Source organism: Triturus cristatus, chromosome 11 (genome assembly GCF_964204655.1).
Source record: "Triturus cristatus chromosome 11, aTriCri1.1, whole genome shotgun sequence".
In the NCBI taxonomy this organism is placed as follows: domain Eukaryota; kingdom Metazoa; phylum Chordata; class Amphibia; order Caudata; family Salamandridae; genus Triturus; species Triturus cristatus.
In genome coordinates, this window is record NC_140594.1 from 740,289,338 (window position 1) to 740,313,651 (window position 24,314).

General features: G+C 44.1%; 1 protein-coding gene across 1 annotated transcript in view; it reads left to right on the forward strand.

Annotated features, from left to right (window-relative positions):
* CUL3 (cullin 3) overlaps positions 1 to 24,314 on the forward strand; it is a 611,025-nt gene that overhangs the window by 177,199 nt on the left and 409,512 nt on the right. The window contains exons 5-6 of the mRNA XM_085634401.1: positions 1,613 to 1,727; positions 9,543 to 9,771. Of these exons, the coding sequence (XP_085490527.1) occupies positions 1,613 to 1,727; positions 9,543 to 9,771 (344 nt within the window). The remainder of the gene's footprint in view (positions 1 to 1,612; positions 1,728 to 9,542; positions 9,772 to 24,314) is intronic.

Genomic DNA, 24,314 nt, shown 5'->3' on the forward strand with positions numbered 1-24,314 from the left:
CCACCCGCCCTCTGTTGTCAGCCTGCTACCCCAGCCCCTCCCACTCATTCTCTGTCATCTAACTGTCCCATCTTCTCCCACCCACCCCCTGTTGTCAGCTTGCTTCCCCAGCCCCTCCCTCCCTCCCTCCTGCACCCTGTTAGCTTGTTGCCTCTGACCCATCGGCATGCGCTCCTTTGTCAGCTTGCTGCCCCATCCCACGACCACCCACCATTGTCCGCTTGCTCTCTCGTCCCTTCCTCTGCCATTCCATTGTCGGCTTGCTCTCCTCGCCCCTACCGATCACCTTCCATTGTCAGCTTGCTCTCCCATACCCTCCAGCCCACCTCTTTTGTCAGTGTGCTTCCCCATTGTGTTTCATGTTGTCTCCTGCTGCCCCTCCATTCTACCTGATTTCTCAATTATAGTTGGTGTTATTTCAATAACAAGCATGGAGAGAAACATTGCCTTTCTGTGGGAAATGATACAGTCCAAAGCTCTGTATTTAATATAAAATCAGGGCCTTCGGTGGTAATATCACTGAAAATACAAGATTTGAAAAAAATATTGTCTACGGTTCCTCGTGGAAAACAATTCCTTTGAACTGGAATCTAGAGAATGCTAAAGTGATTTTGGTATTTAACTGACCGCCGATGGTCGTTTTCTATCAATTAAGTTAAATAGAGGCAGTTGCCAGAAAATTTTTAAAAAAGAGTCCCTCAGCAGAAAGCAATTCTGGTATTTTACTGACCTCTACTGTCCTTTTTATTAAGATGATTAAATAGAGGCAGTTGAACAGAAAAAAAGTCCCTAAGTGGAAGCAGACAAGTCCTTGGGCTGATCTCCAGAGCCCACAAACTGCATACACACATATAAGTATATACTAATTTATAAGTATATACTAAAGTATATACAAGAGGTCTCGCATGCTCGACCTAAAAAAAGCACATCCGTGATTGCAGCGTCATAGTGCTTTTTAATGTATTTTTTTAGCCATGCTGAACATTAGTCAGGCTGCTGTGCAGCATGGGTGAAAGTCATGGGCAGAGCCTATAGCTCTCGTAGTTGTGACCTATTAGCTTTGCCAATGCGTGTTTATTGATGGGCATATCTTATTAGTTTTCAGTCCGCGAAAATGTAACTGATCTAGTATCTTAACACTTCAAAAGTCTTTCAATATGTAAATGTAAGCTTTGGGACTGAAATCTAATATACCTACGAAGTTTTCATTTCCTTTTTCCGTTACAAAATTGAGAAGCCCCACAGAGTGCCCATTGCTAGCAAGACTCATTTATTTTCTGCTCTACACTTCGTAAAGATAACTCAAGTTTCTCCTGTCAGAAGAAAATGAAGTGTCTTAAATCTGTCACGTAACAGGATGCCTTAAAGAATGAACAATTAAGAATATCTGTAATGCTGCAATTTGTATGCAGCTTGGTAGTGAATGCCATTATGCATGTTAACCTTCTAATTTGAGTTTGATTGCTGCTATAAACTGTACCTGACTAACACAAGTTGATTTAGAAAACATGTTCTCTGTTTAGTTTATTAATTCAAGTCTTTGATTTGATTAAATAACATATATTTTTTACACATACACATAAATAAGCTGGATTTACAATCTTCTTTGCAGAGGTGCAATAAGAAATGCATGTCAGATGTTAATGATTCTAGGCCTCGAAGGAAGATCGGTTTACGAAGAAGATTTCGAGGCTCCCTTTCTGGAGATGTCTGCTGAATTTTTTCAGGTACCTAAATGTTGTGTGTTAATTTCAAATATCAATTCACAATGTAGAGGAGAATAAAGAGAACAGGGAATTGCAAAATAAATATTTAAATAGGCAGAGCCTTGACTTTTACCGAGATTACTTTCAAAAGCTGGGCTGTCAGTTTATGTTGTCCGTCTTTAATTTGCACTTTGCATTATATAGCAGAAGATGGTCTACAACCGTGGTTTGGTTTATGACTGTGATTGTTAAGAGGCTGAGCAGTTGTTGGTTCACTGTCAGAATTCTACTAGGGAGTGTATTGTGTATGAATTTGTATTTAAACCCTTGTGTGCGCACGACGGCTCCCAGCCGTCGTGCATTACGGTGGGCGTGTGCGCACGACGGCCGGGAGCCGTCGTAATCCCACCCACTTTTATTTCTCCCGCACAGCGGGGGAAATAAACCCGCACACAAGGGGTTAAAGAAGTATTCTCAGATTGTCAGTGTTTAAACCGTTTGTAACCAAGGTGTCTACAGTATCTGATAGAGACTACTAGCCACAGATTCCTTAACGTAGAATTATCCCCAGGCGTGAGACTGGATCCGGAAAATCTTTGCCACAGCATCTCTGCGCGCTGGTGGCGGTACCACGCGACCCCGCCCTGACGACGTCCGCATATGTGACGTCGGCGAGGTCACAAGTCCCACCCCGGCGCGCTGACGTCAGTTTCTTGCAACGCGGATCCGGAGTGTGCTCCTTGTTTTCAGGCCTCTTTAGCACCTTGATTTGGGAACCGTGTACCATGCCTTCGGGCTTCAAGCCGTGCGCTTCTTGTGCACGTCAGATGTCTGCGACGGACCCTCACACTATTTGTATGTGGTGCTTGGGTGAGCACCATGACTATGGACTGCGAGGCATGCCAGCATCTCAAACCGAAGTCCCGGCAGGAAGGCTGGCTGTCGGCCCGCTTGTCCCGATCTGTGTCGTCGCAGCGTCAGTCTCCTGCCTCGGACTGGGCCAGGGGCCGCAGTTTCCGGCGTCACGTACACGTACAATGCCTGGGTGGAGTCGCGTGATGCCGTCCCCCTGGCGCGCAGAGCTGCTGGGCAAGAAAGTTTTCCGGATCCAGTCTCACGCCTGGGGATAATTCTACGTGAAGAAATCTGCGGCTAGATTCGTCTCTACCACATACATCATTACCGAAGGTAAGTAACTCGTACTTCGGGAGTAGATGGTTGGGTCGTCTTCATGCTGTTAAGATGTCTCTTTTGCCCAAAATTCTGTACCTGTTTTAGTCTCTCCCCACCCCTATACCACAGGCGGATATTCGAGCCCCCCTCCATCTGGGGGAAATCACGTCCGCGCTTCTCCCACAGGATACTCCTCCTCCCCAGATCTCAGGGTGGGTTGGCCTGTCCTAATTTACTGGAATATTACTGGGCCTGCCATCTCCGTTTTATTTCAGAGTGGATTGTCCCTGAAAGCAAGAAACATTGGTTTCATATGGACCAGGCGGTAGCTTGTAGACCACTCTGGGACCTCGCTTGGCTTCCGCGTGCTGCGCGGCCCCACACACTGCCTATTTGGCGACGCCGGCGAGAACGGTCTTAAAGATATGGGATGGGCTGGCACTTACCCGGGGTCTCACGACTTTTCCCTCCCCCCAACACTCCTTTCACGCGCACTCCTGCGTTTCCTCCTGCTCTTCAGCCCCGTTCCTTTGAGGCTTGGACCGTAGAAGGTCGCCGTGTCCTCCAGGTCTTTTTCCAGGGTTCTACTCTTTGCTCTTTTGATCAATGTAAACAGTTTTTCAGTCTGACAAAGAGCGCCTACAGTATTGCCAAGTACGCCATTGGCTGTCATCTCACGAATATCTTCGGGAAGTGACTCGGCGTCTCACCCTCTTTGAATTCCTGGTCTGCAGATTCGACGGCTCTAAGGGCCTCATCTCCAGAACCTATTCGGTTCTTCAGCACTCTGGACATCTTCCGCTCCATGGTTACCAAACTCGCTGGGCCACTGACTTAGATGCTGATGTTTCCCCGGAGGAATGGGACCGCTTATGGGCAGACATCCCTAAGGTATACCGTAGCATTCCTCAGCGCGAATCTGTCTATAAACTGATGACACAGTGGTATTATCCTCCTGCATCAGATGTTCCCGGGCACTTCCCCGATCTGTTGGAGATGCCAGTCTGATAGAGGGGACTTTTTACATATCTGGTGGTCTTGCTCAGAGCTTACTGTGTTTTGGAAGGAGGTCCTCAGCCATATCAAAGAGGTGGTGGGTTACCCGCTCCCTGCTACCACATCTGTAGTACTCCTGGGCATTCGGCCCAATACGCTAAAGGCCATGACCATGGCCCATTGGCACCTCATTCAACATCTATTGGGTGCAGCGCGACAGACCATTGCTTCATGCTGGAAACGGCCACACTCCCCACCTATTGCTGCATGGTTTCTCTGACTGTGGGACGTTCTCTCCCTAGAATTGCTTACCACTCGCCTTGCTCTCACTGATACCCGCTTTGACCGCATTTGGCGTCCTCTCGTGCACCACCTTACTAAGCTTGAACACTCCCGTCTTATGCCTCCCAGACTATGGGCTCTACAATTGTTTGATGACCCTTTGGAGCCTTATTCTAGAGATGGATTGCCAGATCCCTTGGAGTAGTCCACACTGCCTGCTGGAGGGGCCTACTGACTCCTGGAATTCCCATCCTTCATTCTAGCACTTGCCATTGATCCCTCCCCCTCCTGGCGCATCCACTCCCCCTCACCTCTTTCTTCTTTTAATTTCACTGTCTTTTTTCCTATTTTGCCTTTGCCCTTTCTTTTCTCTTTCTTTTTCATCTTCCTTTTACTTTTTTCTTTTTTTTCTCTTTTTGTTCTCTTTTTTTGGTTTCTTTTGATTGTTACAGGTTAATGTGTTGATTGCCCCAAATTGTGATGGCACTGATGCACTGAGTTCTATGCCTTGTCAGGGGGCGGGGACACTGGTTCACCTGCAATTGGTACTTTGGAGCCCTTCTTCACATTCCCGCATATTGCCGGGATCCTTTTAGGATGGCCAAGCTCCTTCATACTAGGCCCCGAGCCCTTGTCCCCCCTCCATGGCCTTTACCTTGGGACTATAAGACAACCCCCCTCCTAAGATTGACTTTCTAGTCCTGGACTCTGACTTTGCTTCACCTACATATGCGATACTGCTTTCTGTATTTTTTGCCCCATCATCTGTATGTTGGAGTCCTATACTGGGGGGTCCTGTTTCTCCTGCTGTGTACCTGATATCCCCTCACCCTCCCCTTCGCTTTTGGTGGCATTTGTTATCTTGCATATGCTTTGGTCAAATAAACCGATATTAAACAAAAAAAAAATCCATATCCAGTCTGCTGCTTGGGGAGGATTCAAAGTTAGGGACTCTGCAGCTAGACTATGGCTCTACCAGATAGTGCGTTACCTAAGGTGTAAGTAACTTGTTCGTCCAGCCCTTACTCCCACGCCATGTCTTCCCTGAACACAAGTAACATGGGACCGATATTGCTCTTATTAGAGCTCATTAGCAGGTAGAGCTTGCTTCCAGTGGTTCAGTGTGCACGGGACCCACGTCTGGGCATGGCCGTCCCACCTTGGGCGACACACTGAAGTGTACAAAAAGTGATGGATGGAATTCTTGAATTAATCTCAGCCACTGGTAATTAATTGTTGCATCCCAATCCATTATGTTTCACAACATGCTACCTCAGTTTGGAACCAGTGATATGCAATTTGTCCTTGACCTTGCTGGGTGAGTAATTTTGAATTTTTCATAAAAATATTGAGGGAAGAAGAGTGTAGACATCAGCCTTCATACCTAATTAAGTCTGCTAGTTAACCGTCTTTATACAAAACAAAATATAGGTGTACATTGGGATCTGCCCCAAAAATCTGGCAAAGCTCTTGAGAACTGTGATGATTAATGTGGAAACGTAGGACTGAAATGCTGTGACCAAGCATCAGAATTCAGTGCGGTAAAGCAGTGAAATATCCAATGTAGATAACTAGTTTTAAAATGTTTGAATGTTTAATGTTCTTTACCACTAAATTGGTAAAAACTGTACAATTCTAATTTTGACAAAAAGGGATTTTGCATCTTAGTATCTTTGATAGTCAGAAATATTCAAAATAATTCCCTTCTGTGTGTGGTAACTTCCGAACACTTAATAACAAAATATATATTCAAGAAGAATCTAGCATGCCCAGATGTTGCGGAACACCCTCCATATGTCTTATCACAGGCAACATTTTCCAAATTGTCGGCTGCATGTAGTATCAAAACCCCTTAATCAAAACTATATTGCTGCACTGTCTACATGTGTAAGCAATGAGGATCAGTGCAACCTGATAGGTTTACATAATAAGAATTGTTAAAAATAAATAAATAAACACACACAAAAAAACACCCATCAGGGCCCGCCTGGACCGGGGCGAAATGGCAGCCCTCATCCTCCTAGACCTATCAGTCGCCTTCCACACCGTCTCCCATGACATCCTGAACGACAGATTCCACCATATCGGACTCCAGGGAGATGCCCTCAAATGGATTGTCTCATACCGCACCAGAAGAACCCAGCGAATAGGTCTCCCACCGTTCCCCTCGGAACCCAAGATGATCCGCGGCGTCCCCCCAACGATTATCCCGCAGTACTACCCGCTTAAACGTGTGCATGACTTCCCTGGCCAACACAGTTAGATCGCACAAACTCAGCATAATTTCCTACTCTGACATCCAGCTCATATTTTCGCTGTCAGAAGTTCCCTCCACCACCAGAGCCAACCTCCACAGATGTATGATGAACGTCGCCGACTGCTTGAAGGACAACTGCCTCAAGCTGAACACAGACAAAACAGAAGTCCTTATCTTTAGGAACAACATCTTGCCATGTATCGACATGTGGTGGCCGACAGAACTTGGCCCACTGCCCGACCCAAAATATCACACCCGCAACCTCTGCCTCATATTGGACTACAAGCTATCCATGAAGCAACAGGTAAACACAGTCTTGTCTACCTGCTTGCACGCCCTACGCATGCTCCACAAGATCCTCAGGTGGCTGCCAGTCGACACCAGAAAGAGTCCCTCTCGCAGACCTCCTCTCGCAATCGCTGGGGCAGGTTCTACACCCCCACCTCCAGAGCCTGCACCTTCATGCCTGGAGATTGAACAGGGAAACCTGAATTCTTTCTCTCTCCCACCTGAGGTGGTGAATGTTATTTTATTGGCCAGAAGAGACCCAACCAAAACGGTCTAGGCAGGTAAGTGGGCAAAATTTGTGAAATGGTATGGAGAGAAGTCAATTGACGCCTTGAAAGCCCATTTATCTGATGTTCTGAGTTTTTCTCTTACCTTGGCACAACATCGTTGCGCTTTGGCAACTGTAAAAGGTTACTTATCTGCCTTGTTGGCATTTATTCATTTGCCAGATCGACCTGCATTGTTTAAATCACATATAGTTATGAGATTTAATAAGGGTCTCGCTAATAGGTTTCCTGCCACTCCTTTTATTATGCCTCAGTGGGATCTTAATCTAGTCATGTTTTTGATGCGTTCACCTTTTGAACCCTTGCGTAGTTACATTTAAGACTATAATTTTGTTGCAATCACATCGGCTAGTAGGGTGAGTGAATTGTATGCTCTTAGTTCCAAACCTCCTTTTACATCTTTCCATGCGGATAAGATGGTTCTTAGGACCAGAGCTGCTTTCCTGCCTAAGGTGGTCACTCCATTCCACTTGGGGCAGTCTATTACCATGCCTACATTCTACCCTTCCTCTCATCCTTCTAAGGTGGAGGAGAGACTTAACCGTTTATATCCCAGGAGAGCAGTGAGCTTCTACGTGGATAGAACCAAAACCAAAAAAATCAGACTGGATGACCGTCTCTTCATCGGATATGTGCGCAAGATGACGGACAAGGCTGTCCACAAAAGAATGCCGTCCAGGTGGATAATCCTGTGCATTAAGATTTGCTACTCCATGACCAAGAGGGAGCCTTCTGAAGGTATTCATGCTCATTCTACCAGAGCTAAATCCTCTTCTTTGGCTAGTGGTGTCCTTGTGATTGACATCTGCAAAGCGGCAATTTGGGCCTCCCTCCACACTTTTGCAAAGCGGTTTTGCTTAATTCGGAAGTGATGATGGACAGCCATTTTGCTTGTTCTGTTACAGGATTGTTTGGTGCAGGCAGGCTCCCTCCCAGAGTGCAGGACTGCTTCAGGATTTAATTCAAAAGGTGAGTAATCCACAGGCAGATGTATCCATCAGAAGAACAAGTTACTTACCTGTGGTAATGCTTTTTCTGGTGGATACAGTATCTGCCTGTGGATTCCTCACTGACCCACCCACCTCCCCGTGACCTGTCTGCTTATACCGAAATTTAAAAAAATTGCATCATCTTTCATACATAATGTTTTATGTGATTTTCTGCTTAAATCATGAGGTTAGTTAGATTTGGGGAAATATCTATGGTGTGATATTTCCTTATTTGTTTGTGTATTGTGTACTATGTATACCTGTGAAAATGTTGTTCATTTACCCGTTTCGCCTCGAAAGCCTGGAAAAAATGGGTGGTACTGATGCCAGCATGCCGACGAGGTCTTCTTATGGTTCCGATGACGTCACGCAAAGTTGTTCCATTGTGACTTCCTCGTTGAAGTCTGAGAGCTATGGAGAAAAGTTTCCGTGGAATGCTGCTCATTGGGATAATTCAAAATGTGAGGAATCCACAGGCAGATACTGTATCCACCAGACAAAAGTGTTACCGAATGTAAGTAACTTATTCGTATTGCCCATTGAGATATAAAATAGTGAATAACTTTACATCAGTGTGTCAGTTGAAGTGGTTCATTCTTTTTAAAAAGTCACAAAACTTGTCTAGTCATATGACTATTTAAGTCTTGTAGTATGTTGCTAATTAAGGTGCATGTGCTTATTTTTCACAAATTGAATGTGACCTCTGCTAATGATCAGTGATGTGAGTGCTTAGGATGTCCTTGCTTATCTACTTTGTTCTTTTCCCCAGGGATGGGTGAGCGGCTGTGAAAAGCGAATGGGGGGAGGGAGGGTAATGTGGCTGGAGGTCTCCAGCCCTTCATGAATAAATCTATAGAGGTGCAGCACTTGTGTTCACCGATTAGTATGATCTTAGTTCGTTACCATGGTCAAGCCTATTGACTTGCTATCCTGTACTTGTGGTAAATGATATTACATCCATGATCACCTTTGCTTACTCTCAGCTAATATCTGCATGTTAGTTTTAAATGTTTTTCTCTAGTGTGCAGCTGCATTAATAGCTGTTATGAAGAAACAGCTTGTTTATTATTATTGTTTTTTAGTGGAATAGATAGTGAGTTTCAGGGAAAAGTGACAAGTCCCAAAAAGCCTTTGCTTTCTTTTTGGACTTATTTTAACAGTGTATTTGGAATATATTTTGTTGATGAGCAGAGGACTTAAAAACCTATCAACAAATTGAAGAGTTAGATCAACAAATGGCGGGCATCGCTTAAAAGAATGGAAGAGTAATGCAAACACTCCACTCCTTCTCCGGCTGGCTTATCCTCTTGCCAGCTGAAAATGTTTGGAGCTTAAGGGAGCGCACTGGCTTGCTCTTGTGATGACGTTTTTAAAAATCTGCACAAATGCTTTTCCTATAGTTGTTTATTTTCTTCCACTTCAAGTAGTTAGAATTGCTGTACACTTATGTTACATGCAAGGGCTTGACTTTTATTTAAATTCTTACTTTTAATAATGTGAAGTACCTTCATAAGCCTTTAGGGTCATAAATGTGTTTAACAAAGACTTCTTTTTTAAATTACAGATGGAAAGTCAGAAATTTTTAGCTGAAAATAGTGCGTCTGTGTACATAAAGAAAGTAGAAGCAAGAATTAATGAAGAGATAGAGCGTGTGATGCACTGCCTTGACAAATCAACGGAGGAGCCAATTGTAAAAGTTGTTGAGCGAGAACTTATTTCCAAGCACATGAAGACCATTGTAGAAATGGAAAACTCTGGTCTAGTTCATATGTTGAAAAATGGAAAGACGGAAGGTAAATTGGATGGTGATAAATTAGCAATCATTTTTATTTTCCTAATGTGAATTTTAAAAGCTTATGCATTTATTTTATTTGTGGTGCCCCTGAATTGATTTCAGAACCTACAGCAGTCCAAAATTCAATTTATGAAACATGACAATAATAAAATAATTCATATTCTGTTTTCAGAAAAAAGCCCAATCCTGCACTTCTATGTTTTTTAACAAGAATGCAAACTTTTCAAGACCTAAATATCAAATTTTATAAGCAATTTGTAGGAGTGAGTGGAATAGCATTAGTGGTTGTGTAAGCCTAGTGAGTGGCTCAGCACACAAGTCAAGGGGGAAATATTTCCAGAAAAATGTACTCCTTCTATTTTCCATTCGACTTTGAACATTCTAGAACAATTGCTGGCTTCCAGATTACACGTGATCAAGAGGAGTGGAAGAGACGTGTAAGAGCATGAGGGGTAACCCCAAAATTGTTGAGACCCTCAACAGTGTTGTTCTACCAAAGGTATATTTTCTTTTGGTGTATTAAGACACTAATTGTCACATCATAGATTCTATTCCTCCACCAGGAGGGGTTGTCTCTTAAATCTGAGACTATGTGGAAACCACCATTTGAAGAAATAAAAAATAAAAAATTACCACCTACCTTAAAAAAAGCTTTTATTCAAGAGATCGAGGATAGTGATATGATGAAAAGAATTGGGAGATGTGAGGAGAGAATTATTGGGTATCTCTCACATCTATCTATTGTAGAGCCAGGGCAACATGTTTCAGCCTTCCCAGTTCCCTATGGGTCAGAGTCTTTTGTCAGGACCTTAAAGGTTTTATTACTTAGGATCCCTACGTACAATCAGTTAGAATCGCTTAAGTAATCTGAGGAAGGACATTTTACCTTAAGATACTGTGCTTACCTTCTTCTGTTATTCATCTGGAACCCTCTTTGTCCTAAGAGAAAGGGAGAAGAACATGAAGAAAATGTAGTGTTTTCAAATGTTCTACTGCAATACTTTATTCTTTAAAGAAGAATGGGTTTCACCCAATGATGTTCACTGCATTATTGTTTGCTCCGGGTTTTGGATTAAAAAATACTGGGACCATTTTGGGTTGTACATTTCTAGGAGGAGAGTATTTGCATCTTGTGTCCTATTCTAAGGTGGACATAGTAGAGCTGCCTCTTTATTTCTTCTGGACATACATACTGCAAAAAAGCCGTTATAAATGTAAGGTTGTGAAGTCATTTTCACGTAATAGTAATAACACTTGGATTTACGTGAAGATGCTTGACTTGTAAAAATACACGAATGCACTCAGTCAGCTGTAGCCTCAATGTAGTGTACTGTTAGCCCGTGATAAAGAGATTTAAGTAACTATGGCGTTGACTCCTAGAAAGATTCTCATAGCATACCTTAGTGTCTGGATCGGTAATTCATTTGGTCTGTTATAAGGGCGGGGTGTTAACGTTTCCTTAATACGGGAGGAGAATATGGGAAAAAGATGGGATATTAAAAAAAAAAAAATTAACCAAAGGAGAGAAATGGGAGATTTGGCTAAAAAAGGGTTGGCTACAATGTAAGCGGTTCAGAAAAGGTGCTCCGTATATCGTGGAGGCTTTGACTAGGGATTCCCTCCTTTCTCGGTCTCTCATTTTTATTACCTTGGTACTTCCGTATGATCACCGCAATGCGCCCTCTCCAACCGTGCCTACTGATGAGAGTGGGGACGTTGTCCAGTTATATACAAGTGCTCGTCTACAGGTGTTATGGGTTACTTATTCCGGAAGTTGGAGGTGGTTTGTTAGTCATACACCGAGGGGACTTTTAGCAGTTATCTCATGCCCCCGGGGGATTCAAGATTGGTTGTCAGGCGCGGGATGTTGCCCATGGGTGCCCCCGGTTGGGTTATCAGTGGTTACTTCATCTAGTTTCTATGGAGAACAGTGGTAGGCTTGTTATGTTATCAGTGAGTGCATTGTTTTACAAATTTGTTGAGGTACTTGCTTAATAATTATAGGTATCATTTAACATAAAAAATATGACCTAACCTCAAGATATGTCATCAGTTGTTCAAAGCATACGTTTTCCTAAGAAAAGAACGGATGTTTTTGTGGTTTATTTTACCACTTATTCATAGTGGGGTTTATTTTGGGGGCATCTCTTGTCTAATCCCATATCCAGCCAAGGTCTTTTTTAATTTAAGATTCATAAGATTGAGCATGGTTGGTTGGATGTTGCACTTAACGTGGGAATATGATGTACACATTTTTGAGACTGCATATTCCTACAAAACGGGAATACATATGAGAGTTTGTGCTTCGTTTTTTGGTGACATATTGCGGTTCAAGGGATCATCCTTATCTCATTACAAGTGACCACGGAATATTTTTGTTGAGTCCATTATGGGCTGTTCCCAGATGGTAGACCCAACATTGTTCTTCTTGCAGTAAGATCTTTTCTGTACTGTCTACAAAGTCTAGAGTTTCCAGAATAACCCATCTCATCAGTTGAATGTTTTGCGGTAATGAAATGGTTGCTCATTTTTGTTGCTCTGTTACACCTTATATTGGTTCTGTGCTCACAGATGTGTATTTTGACTTCTCTGCACATCATGCCTACATGTTTTAAGCCACAGGGGCATGTGATCATTTAAATGGCATATGATTTGTTACAATTCAAGTGTCTTTTTAAAGTACATGTAAAATTTGATGTGAGCTGTAGCACTGTTGTGGTGGTTGTTAGAGAGCAAACTGAGCATGTTCCGCATGGGTAATGACCTGTAATAGGAGGGAGTCTTAGAATTGTTGAGATAGTGTCCTGCTTTGCAGTTTTTTTCTTTGGTCGAGTGTGAACCAGGTGATTTCTTAGGTTTTTTTGTCTCCTGTGAGAGAAGTGTGGTAACTGCCAATTCAAGCTGCCTGAATTCAATATTCTCCAGTTTTTACTTCTCTTTTTTTACGACATTGGATATTGCGTTGAAAGTTGTTACACGTCAGTGTTTCATGCTTAAGAGATTTTTCTTTGTTTAGGTGGAGTACATCCCTATGTTGATTCTGTGCTCTTTTATAGCTTTTTGACCAGATTGATTTTGGGTAGTTTCTGGATTCTAGTTTGTTTGTTAGTGCTTTCACTTGATTTTTAAAGTCTACCTTGTTGGTACAGTTGCGTCTTATGCGGCGGTATTGGCCATAGGGTACATTATCTTTTAAAGAGCATGGATGAAAGCTGTTGTATAATAAAAAGGTGTTCTTATCTGTAGGTTTGTAATATGTCTTAGTGCCGATATGTTGGTTTTCTGCAAAGAGGATGATGTCTAGAAAGGAAAGAATAGAGCGGTCTATCTGGCTGTGAATTTCAGAAACCTGTCGAGTATTCAGCCAGGTCACAAAATCGTGTGCAGATGGTATGTCTCCTTCCCAGATTATCAGAATGATGTCTATGTAACGTTTTCATATTTTGGTGGTTTGGGTTAGTGTGTGTTAGGACATTCTTCTTCTCAAAGTCACTAACCTATAGTCCTGCCGGACTTGGGGCAAAAAACTACCCGTAGACCTGGAGGTACATTGCATTTTCATATTCAAAGTAGTTTTCAGTTAATGCGAATCTGCGGCATTTCAGGACGAAATGCCTAGGAGTTCTGTATTGCCATTCTGTTTGAAAGAGGATCTCCTTAATGACTTCTTTTGTGGTAAACTGGGGTACAAGCTTTCAATGGCCAAGTCAATGAGTAAGTTGGTCTTTGGATCATCTCCCTTACCAACTGCACCTCCCGACCTTCACCCCCACATAGGCTTCTCTCACTACCACAATTTCCTGCACCACCATCTCCTCCAGGAGACCCACTAGATGACTTCACCACAAGGGTCTCCACAGAAAGATACTGGTGGGAATGAAGGGTGGGGTGGGGGGGCAATTGGGATATCACCCCTGACACTGATCTTCATGCTGATTTGGATCCTGATATTTATCCTGCGTGCCCTTCTCCTGGAGATGCTAACTCTTACCAAGAGGTTATAGCGAGGGCTTCTGATTTTCATTATGTGGAGCTTCTTGAAGAGCCTGTAGAGGATGACTTCCTCTTTGACGCCCTTACACCATACATAGGGCTACCCAAGCTAATGACATATTTAAGGACCCTATTAGGGCTAGGGTTAAAACACCCAGGGTGGATAAAAAAAGAGCCTGCACTAGCTGATTCTATTTACATTGAAGGACAGTTACTGCCAGACTGCCTAGTTCCCACCATAGCACGCAAGCGTGCCAACTCTCAGGCCACTAGAGACACTCCGCAACCTGACCATGAGAGTAAAAGGATAGATGCTGCGGGGAAAAGAGCTGCAACGCTGGCTGTCAACCGTTAGCGTATTGCCAACTTGCAGGATCTCAAAGCACACTATGACCACGCCCTCCGGGACATAATGGAAAATCTATTCAGTATCTCTGAGGAACACAAAAAAGGACATAATGGAAGATCTATTCAGTAGCTCTGAGGAACACAAAAAGGCTGTCAACAGTTGGTTTCTGAGGGGAATATTATGACTAGCACCTCCATGCGGATCTCTGGGTTTAAACGTGAGATTCAGCAAGCCGTCTTAAACATGCCTTTTGATAAGGAACCTCTATTTGGCCCCAGGTAGACTCCACATTTGTATTTGTATTTTATTTTTGTATAGCGCATTTACACCGACAGGTCTCTTAGCGCTTGGCAGAAGAAAGGCAGCGTCCGGGCAGGGGTGGTCTCCGTGGTAGTTGAAAGTGTTAGGAAATGTCCCTAAAAAGAAGAGTAGAGTTTTTAGCTGTTTCCGAAAGGGAAGCAAACCAGATTCTTTACGGAGAGTGTCCAGCAGCTGGTTCCAAAGTTGTGGCAGAATAACTGAGACAGCTCGTCCTCCTTTGGAAACAAAATTACCCCGGGGGCAAACCAGCTGGGCGGCTTCTGCGAAGCGCCCGCCCTGGCACATATTTAATTAAGCGTTCCCTTATGTAGCCAGGGGCGTGACCATAAAGGGCTTTATGGGCAATACACAATCCTTTGAATTTTGATCGCTGTCTGACAGGCAACCAGTGCAGCCTATGCAGCAGGGGGGAGGCATGGGTCCTCCTGGGCAGCCTGAAGATCAACCTAGCTGTGTCATTCTGTACCACCTGCAGTCTGTTCATACGTTTCTGGAAAAGTCCCAAGTAGAGCGCGTTCCCATAGTCGAGACGTGAGATGATAGTTGCCGATACAATGGATTTCATGGATGAAACTGAAAGCAGGGGAGCCAGTTTCCTCAGTTGTCTCAAAAGACCAGTACATGTGCCCACCACCGAATTGACTTGATGACTCATGGAGAGTTCGGAGTCGATCTTAATTCCCGGACTTTTTACAACTGGTGATGGGCTAGGAGGGGCCCCTAGTTCTCTGGGCCAAAACAGGCCACTCCAGAGGTTGTCTTTTACTGGAATGGCGAGGACTTCGGTTTTATCCGGGTTAGTTTTTAAGGAGTTTGCAGTCATCCAGTTTATGGTAAACCTTAGGATGTTTTGGACTGCCTCTTGGGCGCGGGCCGAGTTATCGATCTTCAGAATAAGCTGAGTATCGTCAGCGTAATTGAAGACTCGGCATTCCGTGTTAGCTAATGCGGCCACCAAGGGCTGCAGGTATATGTTAAAGAGGAACGGGGATAATGCGGAGCCCTGAGGGACCCCGCAGAAGATATTACCCTTGTCCGATACCTGATCGCCAAGTTGGACCCTCTGCGAACGTCCTGATAAAAATGATTTTAGCCAATTGTAGGCAGGCCCCCGAAAACCCAAGTCCATCAGCCGAGTCAGTAATGTTGTATGGCTGACCGTGTCGAACGCAGCAGAGAGATCTAAAAATGTATCAGGGCGCTCAACTCTTTGTTATTGGCCTTCATCCTGAGGTCGTCAAGTACAGATAGCATGACTAGCTCCGTACTATGGTGGGCTCTGAAACTAGCCTGGCGCGGTTGGAGCAGCTCGTGTTCTTCCAAAAAAGCATAGATCGTCTTCAAAACGTGCTGCTCCATAACCTTCGCCAGAAATGGGAGCTGGGATATGGGTCTATAATTCTTCAACTCGGCCTTGTCCGCTCCTATCTTCTTTAGTAGGGGGATAACTCTAGCCTCCTTCAAATTGGAGGGTACTTCACCGGTCGCCAAGGAATCATTCAGGAGAGTGAGAATCTGACGATCCAGGACTGGAAAGGCCATCCGGAAAATTCTTGGTGGGCACAGGTCGGCCGGTGAGCCTGATTTAGTTTTATTTATCAGTGCTTCCAGAGATTCTAGGTCCAATGAAGGAACATTTTTGAGGGACTGATCTGGCAGGGGTGAAGGATTAGCCAGCTCCTGAGAGCTCAGGGTGATGGAGGTTTTGCCAGTCTCCAGAAGAATGTCTGTTACCTTCTGGAGAAAGAACGTCTGTAAAGTATTAACATCAAGGGGTGTTAATGCCGATTTTACGTCGACCTTTTTACTGAGCTCGTTTTGGATCTTAAAGGTTTCCTTTTGTTAGAGACAATTAAAGAGGATATGGAGAAGGCAAAATCTATGGGGCCCTGCAAACAACTGCTACCCATGGATTTTGTTTCATATGTCGGGATACCATGGAGCCTCAAAATCCACCTTTTCTGAGGCTTCCACTTACCAACAAAAGCAACCAGGTCGGAGCTCTTACTCTGAGGGCTACTACTGAGGTTCCTATAGAGGAAACTACAGTAGAGGCAATGGTGCCTCCCTCGTGGAGCGATACAGTCTACCAAATAGTGACTACCCTATACACCCCCCCCCCCGTCACATAACACCTTTTTCTACCTGCCTGGCAGTCCATCACGTCAGACAAATGGGTATTTGCCATTATCCAACATGCTATTGGTCTGGAGTTCATTACCACACCACCCAGCATTCCACCTTGTGTTCACAGAATGTCGCACCGAGCATTACTCAAACAGGAAGTTCAAGCTCTTCTCAAAGACGCTATAGAGCCCATCCCTCATCAACTTCAGGGATATACCCTCTGTACTTCCTAATCCCCCAAAAAGATGGGTCTTTAAGGCCAATCTTGGATCTCAGGCCCTTGAACAAATACATCATTTCAGAATACTTCCACATGGTTTCCTTACAGGATGTCATTCCGCTTCTTCAACAAGGCAATTTGATGGCAACACTAGACTTAAAGGACGCCTACTTCCACATACCAATACACCCAGCTCATCACAAATACTTAAGAATTGTCATAGCAGGCAAACATTAACAGTTCAAAATGTTGCCATTCAGAGTAACCACTGCACCTTGAGTGTTCACTAAATGCCTAGCGATGGTCCCAGTGGATTTGCACAGACAGACTGTCCACATATTCCCATAGCTGGACGACTGGCTTATCGAAGGTAGCCTTCTTCATCAGTGCCAACCGCACACTTAGATGACATAGGTCTTCTCCACAGTTTGGGGTTTACTATCTACATTCCCCAAACTCATCTACTGCCATTACAAGTTGAGTCATACTTAAGAGCATACTTAAGAGCAATCCTGAACACACAAACTGGATTAGCCTACCCCAATTCCATAAGAATTCAAAACTTTCAGACAACACCGCCCCAGTTATCCAGTATTGGATCTTTCATAAATTCACATGCTTTAATCATTCACCATCCTCGAAGGGAGAGTTCCACTGTTCTATAATAAAACAGTATGCATTACTAATAGGCTATAATGGCACTAGGCCATAAATGATATACCCTATCTATGTCCTTTTTTTGGGAGAACCTTCAAGAACACTCCCAAGAGAGGCTGATTCCCTCAGATTTTGACAGCACATCGTGCGTGAAGGGAGTCTCCCTGAGCTCTGCTCAGTTTTTTTCTTCTGAAAAGCTAATTTCAACCTCATTAGTCTAGTATATCTGACAGAAAAGACCTTTTTCGTCCCTTCAAAGCCTGTGGGAAAAGGGAGTTCATATGGATGACCCACATAAGGACTGTCTTTATTGCCTTTATCCCAAGCATGTGGTAAAAGAGTTGTCGCAGTTCCCCCTCAAAAATTCTGAGGGACAGGAAAGGGAGGCTACTTCTGTGGCTTCAGAAAACAAAAACTCAGAACATCTACTGAGGTAGATAGCAGCACCTCTTCCAGGTCTCACAAAAGGGCTAGATCTCATGAAGGAGCGTCAGAGGAGTCCAGAAAATCCTTAGACGTCTTATCAGCCTCTCAGCTCTAAGAAAACGCAGGAGCAAAAAATCTAGCCCTTTGACGCCATCTACCAAGGTTAGAGATTGCCCTCATGCTTCCTCTACTGACCCGTCCACAAGGCATAAATCCTCTACGAAGTCCCTCTCGACTGCACCTTCACTGTTGACACCAAGACCGTCGACTACCACGAGTACCACTATCTTGTCGGCGAGACAGTTGACAATGAAAACAATGACAGCTGCTGTCGACGCTCCTATCTCGTCTGCGAAGTTTCAGACATCTATGAAGTTCCTGTCGACGCCTCGTCAACAGCTATCCCATCAACGACGCTGCCATTGACGATGATTCCAACTACGCTCCCTTTGACGATTGCTCAGTTGACAGTAGTCCTGTTGCTAGCGTCGACCACCACACCAAGGCAGGATGCTTGCATCCCTCCGTTGAATGCAGCATTAACAGCCCTTCAGAACTGCATGTTAAATGCCAGGAGGAAGATGAGGAGTATGGTAATGAAGGACGATATTACCAACATTACTATCCTCTTCCTTCAAGACATGATGAGCCCAGCGGATATTACCCAGACCCTCCCCCCTAAATGGGATAGTGCACGACTACCTACTTCCTTGATACAGGATCTTCAGGCTATGCTCGCAGACTATAGGCATTTTCGACAATTTCCAGAAGAGCAGCCTGGTGCACCTCCACAACCTGTCACCCCTCTTGCTCCAACACCTCTCCCTCCACCAGCCACTCCTAGAATAACCTCTACTCCCTATGGAGTAGCGCCACCGAGGGATGATCCATCATCAGATGATGATGAAAGAGAAGAGGGTGGGATTCCTGAGCCTCATTCACCTTTGGATGAATGGGATGACTACGTTCTCCCAACACCGTCCCACATCCCCAACAAACTGCCGATTCGCCTCCTGAAGTCATTGAAGTTTTCCTTAACCTCATGGAGATGGCAGCAACCAGGTTCCATCTCCCTATGTCGGTGAAACATTCCGACTGTTTCCTGTACAATTTTAAAGAGCAGGCAAGGAAATCGGAATGCTCTATACCGATCGTTTATTGCATCTGGCAAGGAGGAGTCAAGGTGATGAAGAACCCCGTCACAGTAGCAGCTGTCCTCCCTCAGATTGATAAAAAGTACAGGGCCCCTGATGATTCCCCTTCATCCTGGACTGCACACCCCTAGACTGACTTGGTGAACTCTCAAGCGGCACAAATTAGATCTAAAAACCTATCTACTCCTATTTCGGCACCACCTGACGAGGAGCGACGCCGTTAGGGCAATATTGTCAAAAGGTTTTCCACCATGTCTGCAATTACAGTGCGTGCAGCCAACTCCCTAGCAATTCTAGTACATAATGACCTCCAGATGTGGTCTGATATTGGCTCCATCATTGACCTCATCCCGGAGCATAGGCGGTCTGAAGCTAAGAAGATCTTGCTGGAGGGTGAGTGCACCCCGTCTGAGATCATAGATTGCGCCATGGACATCATCTCCATAGGCTTCCTTCAACTAGCCGGCGTAGACCTGTCAAGGCGGCAAGGATAGCTCAAGGCGACCTAGTTTAGACCAGAGGTCCAATCTAAGATATTGAACATGGCATATGATTACTAATTGGTAAACATATTGACAATGCTCTTCTATAAAAACAGACCCTGATACAGCCAAATCCCTTGGCACTCTCCAATACCTTAAATTGCCCTTTCGTGCAGCGCTTGGGCACAGCTTCTCTTCGTACAGGTGTGGATACCAGCACTCCCATAACTATCAGTCCTACCAGCCCCAATACAGACCTGCATATCCACAACAGTCGTACCGCCTATCCTCTGCGGCTGGTTTCCTTAATCAAGGCCCCCGCAGAAGACCAACACCTCAGAGCCTCGACAAAGGCCGCAAACAGTGACCATGCCCAGGTACCAGCTACACCACCTTCTCATCCCATAGGTGCGAAGATGTTCAGTTACCTCCATCATTGGGGAAACCATCTCAGACAGATGGCTATTAGACCTAGTCACCTATTGCCATACCCTGAAGTTCAAGAAAACTTCAAGAAAATAGTGCGTTTTCTCTGAGACGGTTCAAGTCGGTCATGAGGATAATCTCTTCTGCAATAATCTTGGTCCATTTGGCGCGCCTCAAGATGAGATCGTTAAAAGAAGGAACTGCATCTCCAATGGATCGAATCCGAGGGACCTTCGAGGACTTGATTTCCCTTACTCCTCGCAATGATACCCACATTTACATGGTGGTTTTACAAACTGCATCTTTCTCAGGCCTCAAATTCCTACTATTGGAAGTAGATTTCATCATCAACACAGATGCTTCCATGGAGGGCTGCGGAGGCCAAATGGCCTGCAGGATCTTCAGATACAAGAAAGGTGGTCGGCAAGTCAACAGATTCTGCTCAGCAACAACTTGGAGCTCAAGGCCCTCTTTCTCACCCTGCAGGCTTTCACCCAAGGATTTTATAACAAAAATGGTATGCAGTTTCTAATGTGAATGCAGGTGGGCGTGTGTTAAGAGATAAGCTCTACTTAAGAGTAAGTAGTTGCACAAGAAGGGGAGAAGAAACTTCTCCTTGTTGGAAAAAGACCCTCACACACCCAGCCAGCTAGATGTCATGCTTCATTATCGGGTCTGCTCCTTATCGGGGCGACGCTGCAATCCCCGATCAGCACCCGAGATGGGGCCTTCCTGGCGGAGATCTTTTTTCCAAAAGCCGGTGGGTGAAGTGCGTGTAAGGGCCCTAAATGGTGTAGGTGATAGTGATGTGTATGAAAAAGTAAAATAGGGGAGAAGGTCCACTCAGAAAATTTTAATGAACGTGGCCCCTACCCTAATAAAAAATGAGACAAAACAACGCTAATCCCAACTCTAAGGATGTCGGTTAATTGCGTCTGTCAAGTGGTCAACATGTTTCTTGCCCTTGAGTCTATTTGATGGCAATTCGTGAGGACCAAAAGATCTACCTACACTTAAATGGTGGTGGTCTATAGTACAGTATACAGGTGACCACCCATACAGCACCCAAAGAAAGTGAGGTACCTGTAATTCTAAAAACACAGCCTGCAAGGTTAAAAGACAAAAATACAATGCTATAAATTCAAGTCATCGTATATTGGATTTGTAAATGACAATACATGCAACATAATGATGCAAACCGCATGCTAAATAGGATTGCTAGTGGCATGCGTTATGACGTGTCTGTCATACAAATGTGGAACAGTGAGATAAGACAATAAAACGGAAGAACGAAGGCAGCAAGAGGAGCACACAACTGAAAGTAACTCACCCCATTAGGGTCATGGATATGTGGTATCAGATCCGGCTAGTGGAGACACTAAGGTGTAGTGTCCTAATATAAAATAAAAAGCAAAACAAAGAAAACAAGAGTGACATAGTTGATACATGAAGAACTGTACAGAGAATCCCGGGCTAATGCGCCCAGGGTCGAGGAGGCCACACAGTGAATATGCGTGACCAGTAGGTAAAACACTGGGTTCGATGTGAACTGCAGTGGTGCCAAGCCTCCAAGTGAGGCGCACTAAGTAAAATCAAGTGCGGGAGACCCAGTATGGCGCCGCTTGACAACCTCACACTCACCGAAGTGAGGTCAGGTGTGCAATCAGTGCGCCCTTAGGGGCCCCGCGTGGGTTTGTTAAACCTGCTTATGAGCTCACACCCCCCTCGTGAAAATACTCAATACAGCAATATTTAGTAAGCAAGGGCAGCAGATCATACACAGTAAATAAAGTGCTACATAAAAATAAATACACACGTAATATCCTATAGCAAATTGGACCAACACATTTCATCTGGATAGACTTATAACTTATAACTTCATTAAATAATACACTGAATTTCATAAATATTACTTCTCTGTTAAGCATGTCTTCATATTATCTCAATCCAACTCCAGCTCATGAAACTGCTTCTTGATCTGATTTACACCCTGAGACCCAGTTTGTAACTGGGGACCAAATCTTCTCACCCAATCTTTTCTTCTTGTGGCCTTTAAGCTTATATAAGCTGGCCTCCATATTATAGATGGCCATGAATCTAGACCTCCATATTGCAAATGTCAGAGGATTTAGTTTCAGCCAGTCCAAAGTATCAAAGCTGTGCTACCACTGTGGCGACAAAGATCAAATACATCAGTGATGTCATCAGTGAGTTCACTTACCATGCCATGAAGGATCTAATATGTGAGGTCATAAGCAATGCATTGTGGGAGCGCGAGGTATAGTTAGCTGATCTAACTATAACTGCTTAATTTCTCTGGTTTGTACGAGTGAAATGTCAGCCTAACTTTAACGTCCCAGTAACCTTTCGTTGGTTCAGTGAATTTCTAAGGTTTTTTAAAATTATATTTCCTAACTATAATGAACGTGTAACCTTTGGCTTTTTTACATTTAATTTCTGAGGTTTTCTTAAATTATATTTCCTAACTATAACAGCCCTTTAACCTTGGTTTTTTCAGTTAAGTGGTTTTTAAGTAACAATGGTGTTTGCAGAGTGGTGGGGAAATTACGTCCTTGATGATTGCACAGGTAGTACCCATGTGATTCTATAACAGGTAGTACCTGGGTGAGTCTGAGTGCAATTTACAAGGACACATTGTGTATACCAGATGTTTTTGACAAAGTTGTAAAGACCTATATAGACCTATTTTACATAAAGTTTCAGTGTAGCTATTTAGTAAAATACCAATTTTACTTTCCCCTTTGTGTTCATTTGTTGAAATAACTACATCAAAATGCATTTTCCCTATTCACAGCAACACCAGAGGTCACAATGACATCAGTAGTCACGAATACAATTGACCAGGTGTAAAACAGATATATAAAGATATTTTACGCAGAGTTTGAGACTAGCTGTTTGGTAGCATAATGGTTTAACTTTATTTTAACTACACATTTGACAAAAAAAAAAAATAACTTTCAACATCTGAATTCACAAATGAAACATAACTACTAAATGCCCATCAAACTACCCACTGTTACCCAAATTCACGGCAAATCAAAAACTGCTGCAAAGCTAGTGCAATGCACAGTCTGTAACCAGATCCTCTCTAGAGGGCCGAACAAAAAAATATTCATGTGGGATGACGTACATGTTCTATCATCGTAAAACCTAACATACAAAATGTCCCCAACTGGCAATCAAGCAGAGGGAAGCTGGAGAACCATCTACATCAGTGGCAGCAAAATTTCCCAGCCAGAAAGTCCCTTCAGAGGTGCAGACTACTACAACAGATATGGCTCCAGAGTTTTCAAGAATGGCCACGTATTGCATGGACTGTGGTGGTGTTATGATTGCTGGTGAGCAGTGTGTTACAGCTATACACGATGCTGCAGAAATCATAAATGCAAATTTTTTCCCCCTTTTATATTTTTTGCGCATTTCTCCGTGCATATTTGTCGAATTCCTCCTGTCCCAGTTGCCATTTTTGTTACCATTAGAAAAAATGTTTACAACTTTACAAACCAAACAAAAACAGTGGGGGGGACAAGGAGCTATTTAGAAAGAGGTCCTGAACCAATGCTCCTAAGACCAGGACTAAATCACAATGGATGGTTTCAGTTCCTTCAAGAAAAGGGATTTACAGCAAACAGTTTAAGCTGTAAAAAATAGGGAACGTCTCCGTAAGATAGGTGAGTGTGCAAAGAGGAGAGAGAGTGTACTCCTTTGTATGGTACGTGGTGCCCTCACACACCATTACGAGTGTATAGCATCATCATTGGGCAAAGTTGCTCCTCGTGGGGGTGGCGCTGCAGTCCCTCACGGGCCCTGTTAGGGGCTCTCTGGCGGAGATCTTCTCAGGAGTTGCCGCATTTGTGACGCTCGATCTGCGAGGCATATTGTAGTAGAGGAGATTTTTGAAGTGGAGTGGAAGCCCCGCCCATCTTTTTGATTGGCTTGTGTCATCGTTCATGCTAAACGCTGGCTTTTGATTGTAAATGAGGCTCCTTAGTCCCTCCTTCTGGGACGGCCCATCCGGACTGGATCTTTTGCTTGCGGCGTTGTACTTTCTCCTTTAATTAGTCGGTAGGCACTATGTTTTTTCAGTTGCCTTTGGCAAGGGCGGCGGGTTCATTTTTGCATCGCGCTTTCACTTAAAGTGAAAGCGCAATGCAAATATAAACAAGCGGCTGCCTTTGCGCAGTGGCGAGAGCTTGTTGGTTCAGCTGTTATGTCAACTTTTCTTCGTGAAACCGTGAGGCGTTGCAAACGTGCTTACAATGTTTCATCAGTAAGCCTGCGCAAGTCTTAACAGTCCGTGCGAGCTCACATTTTCAACACAGTTTTCCTCCTGTTTACTGAATTCATTTATATTTCGTGCACAGC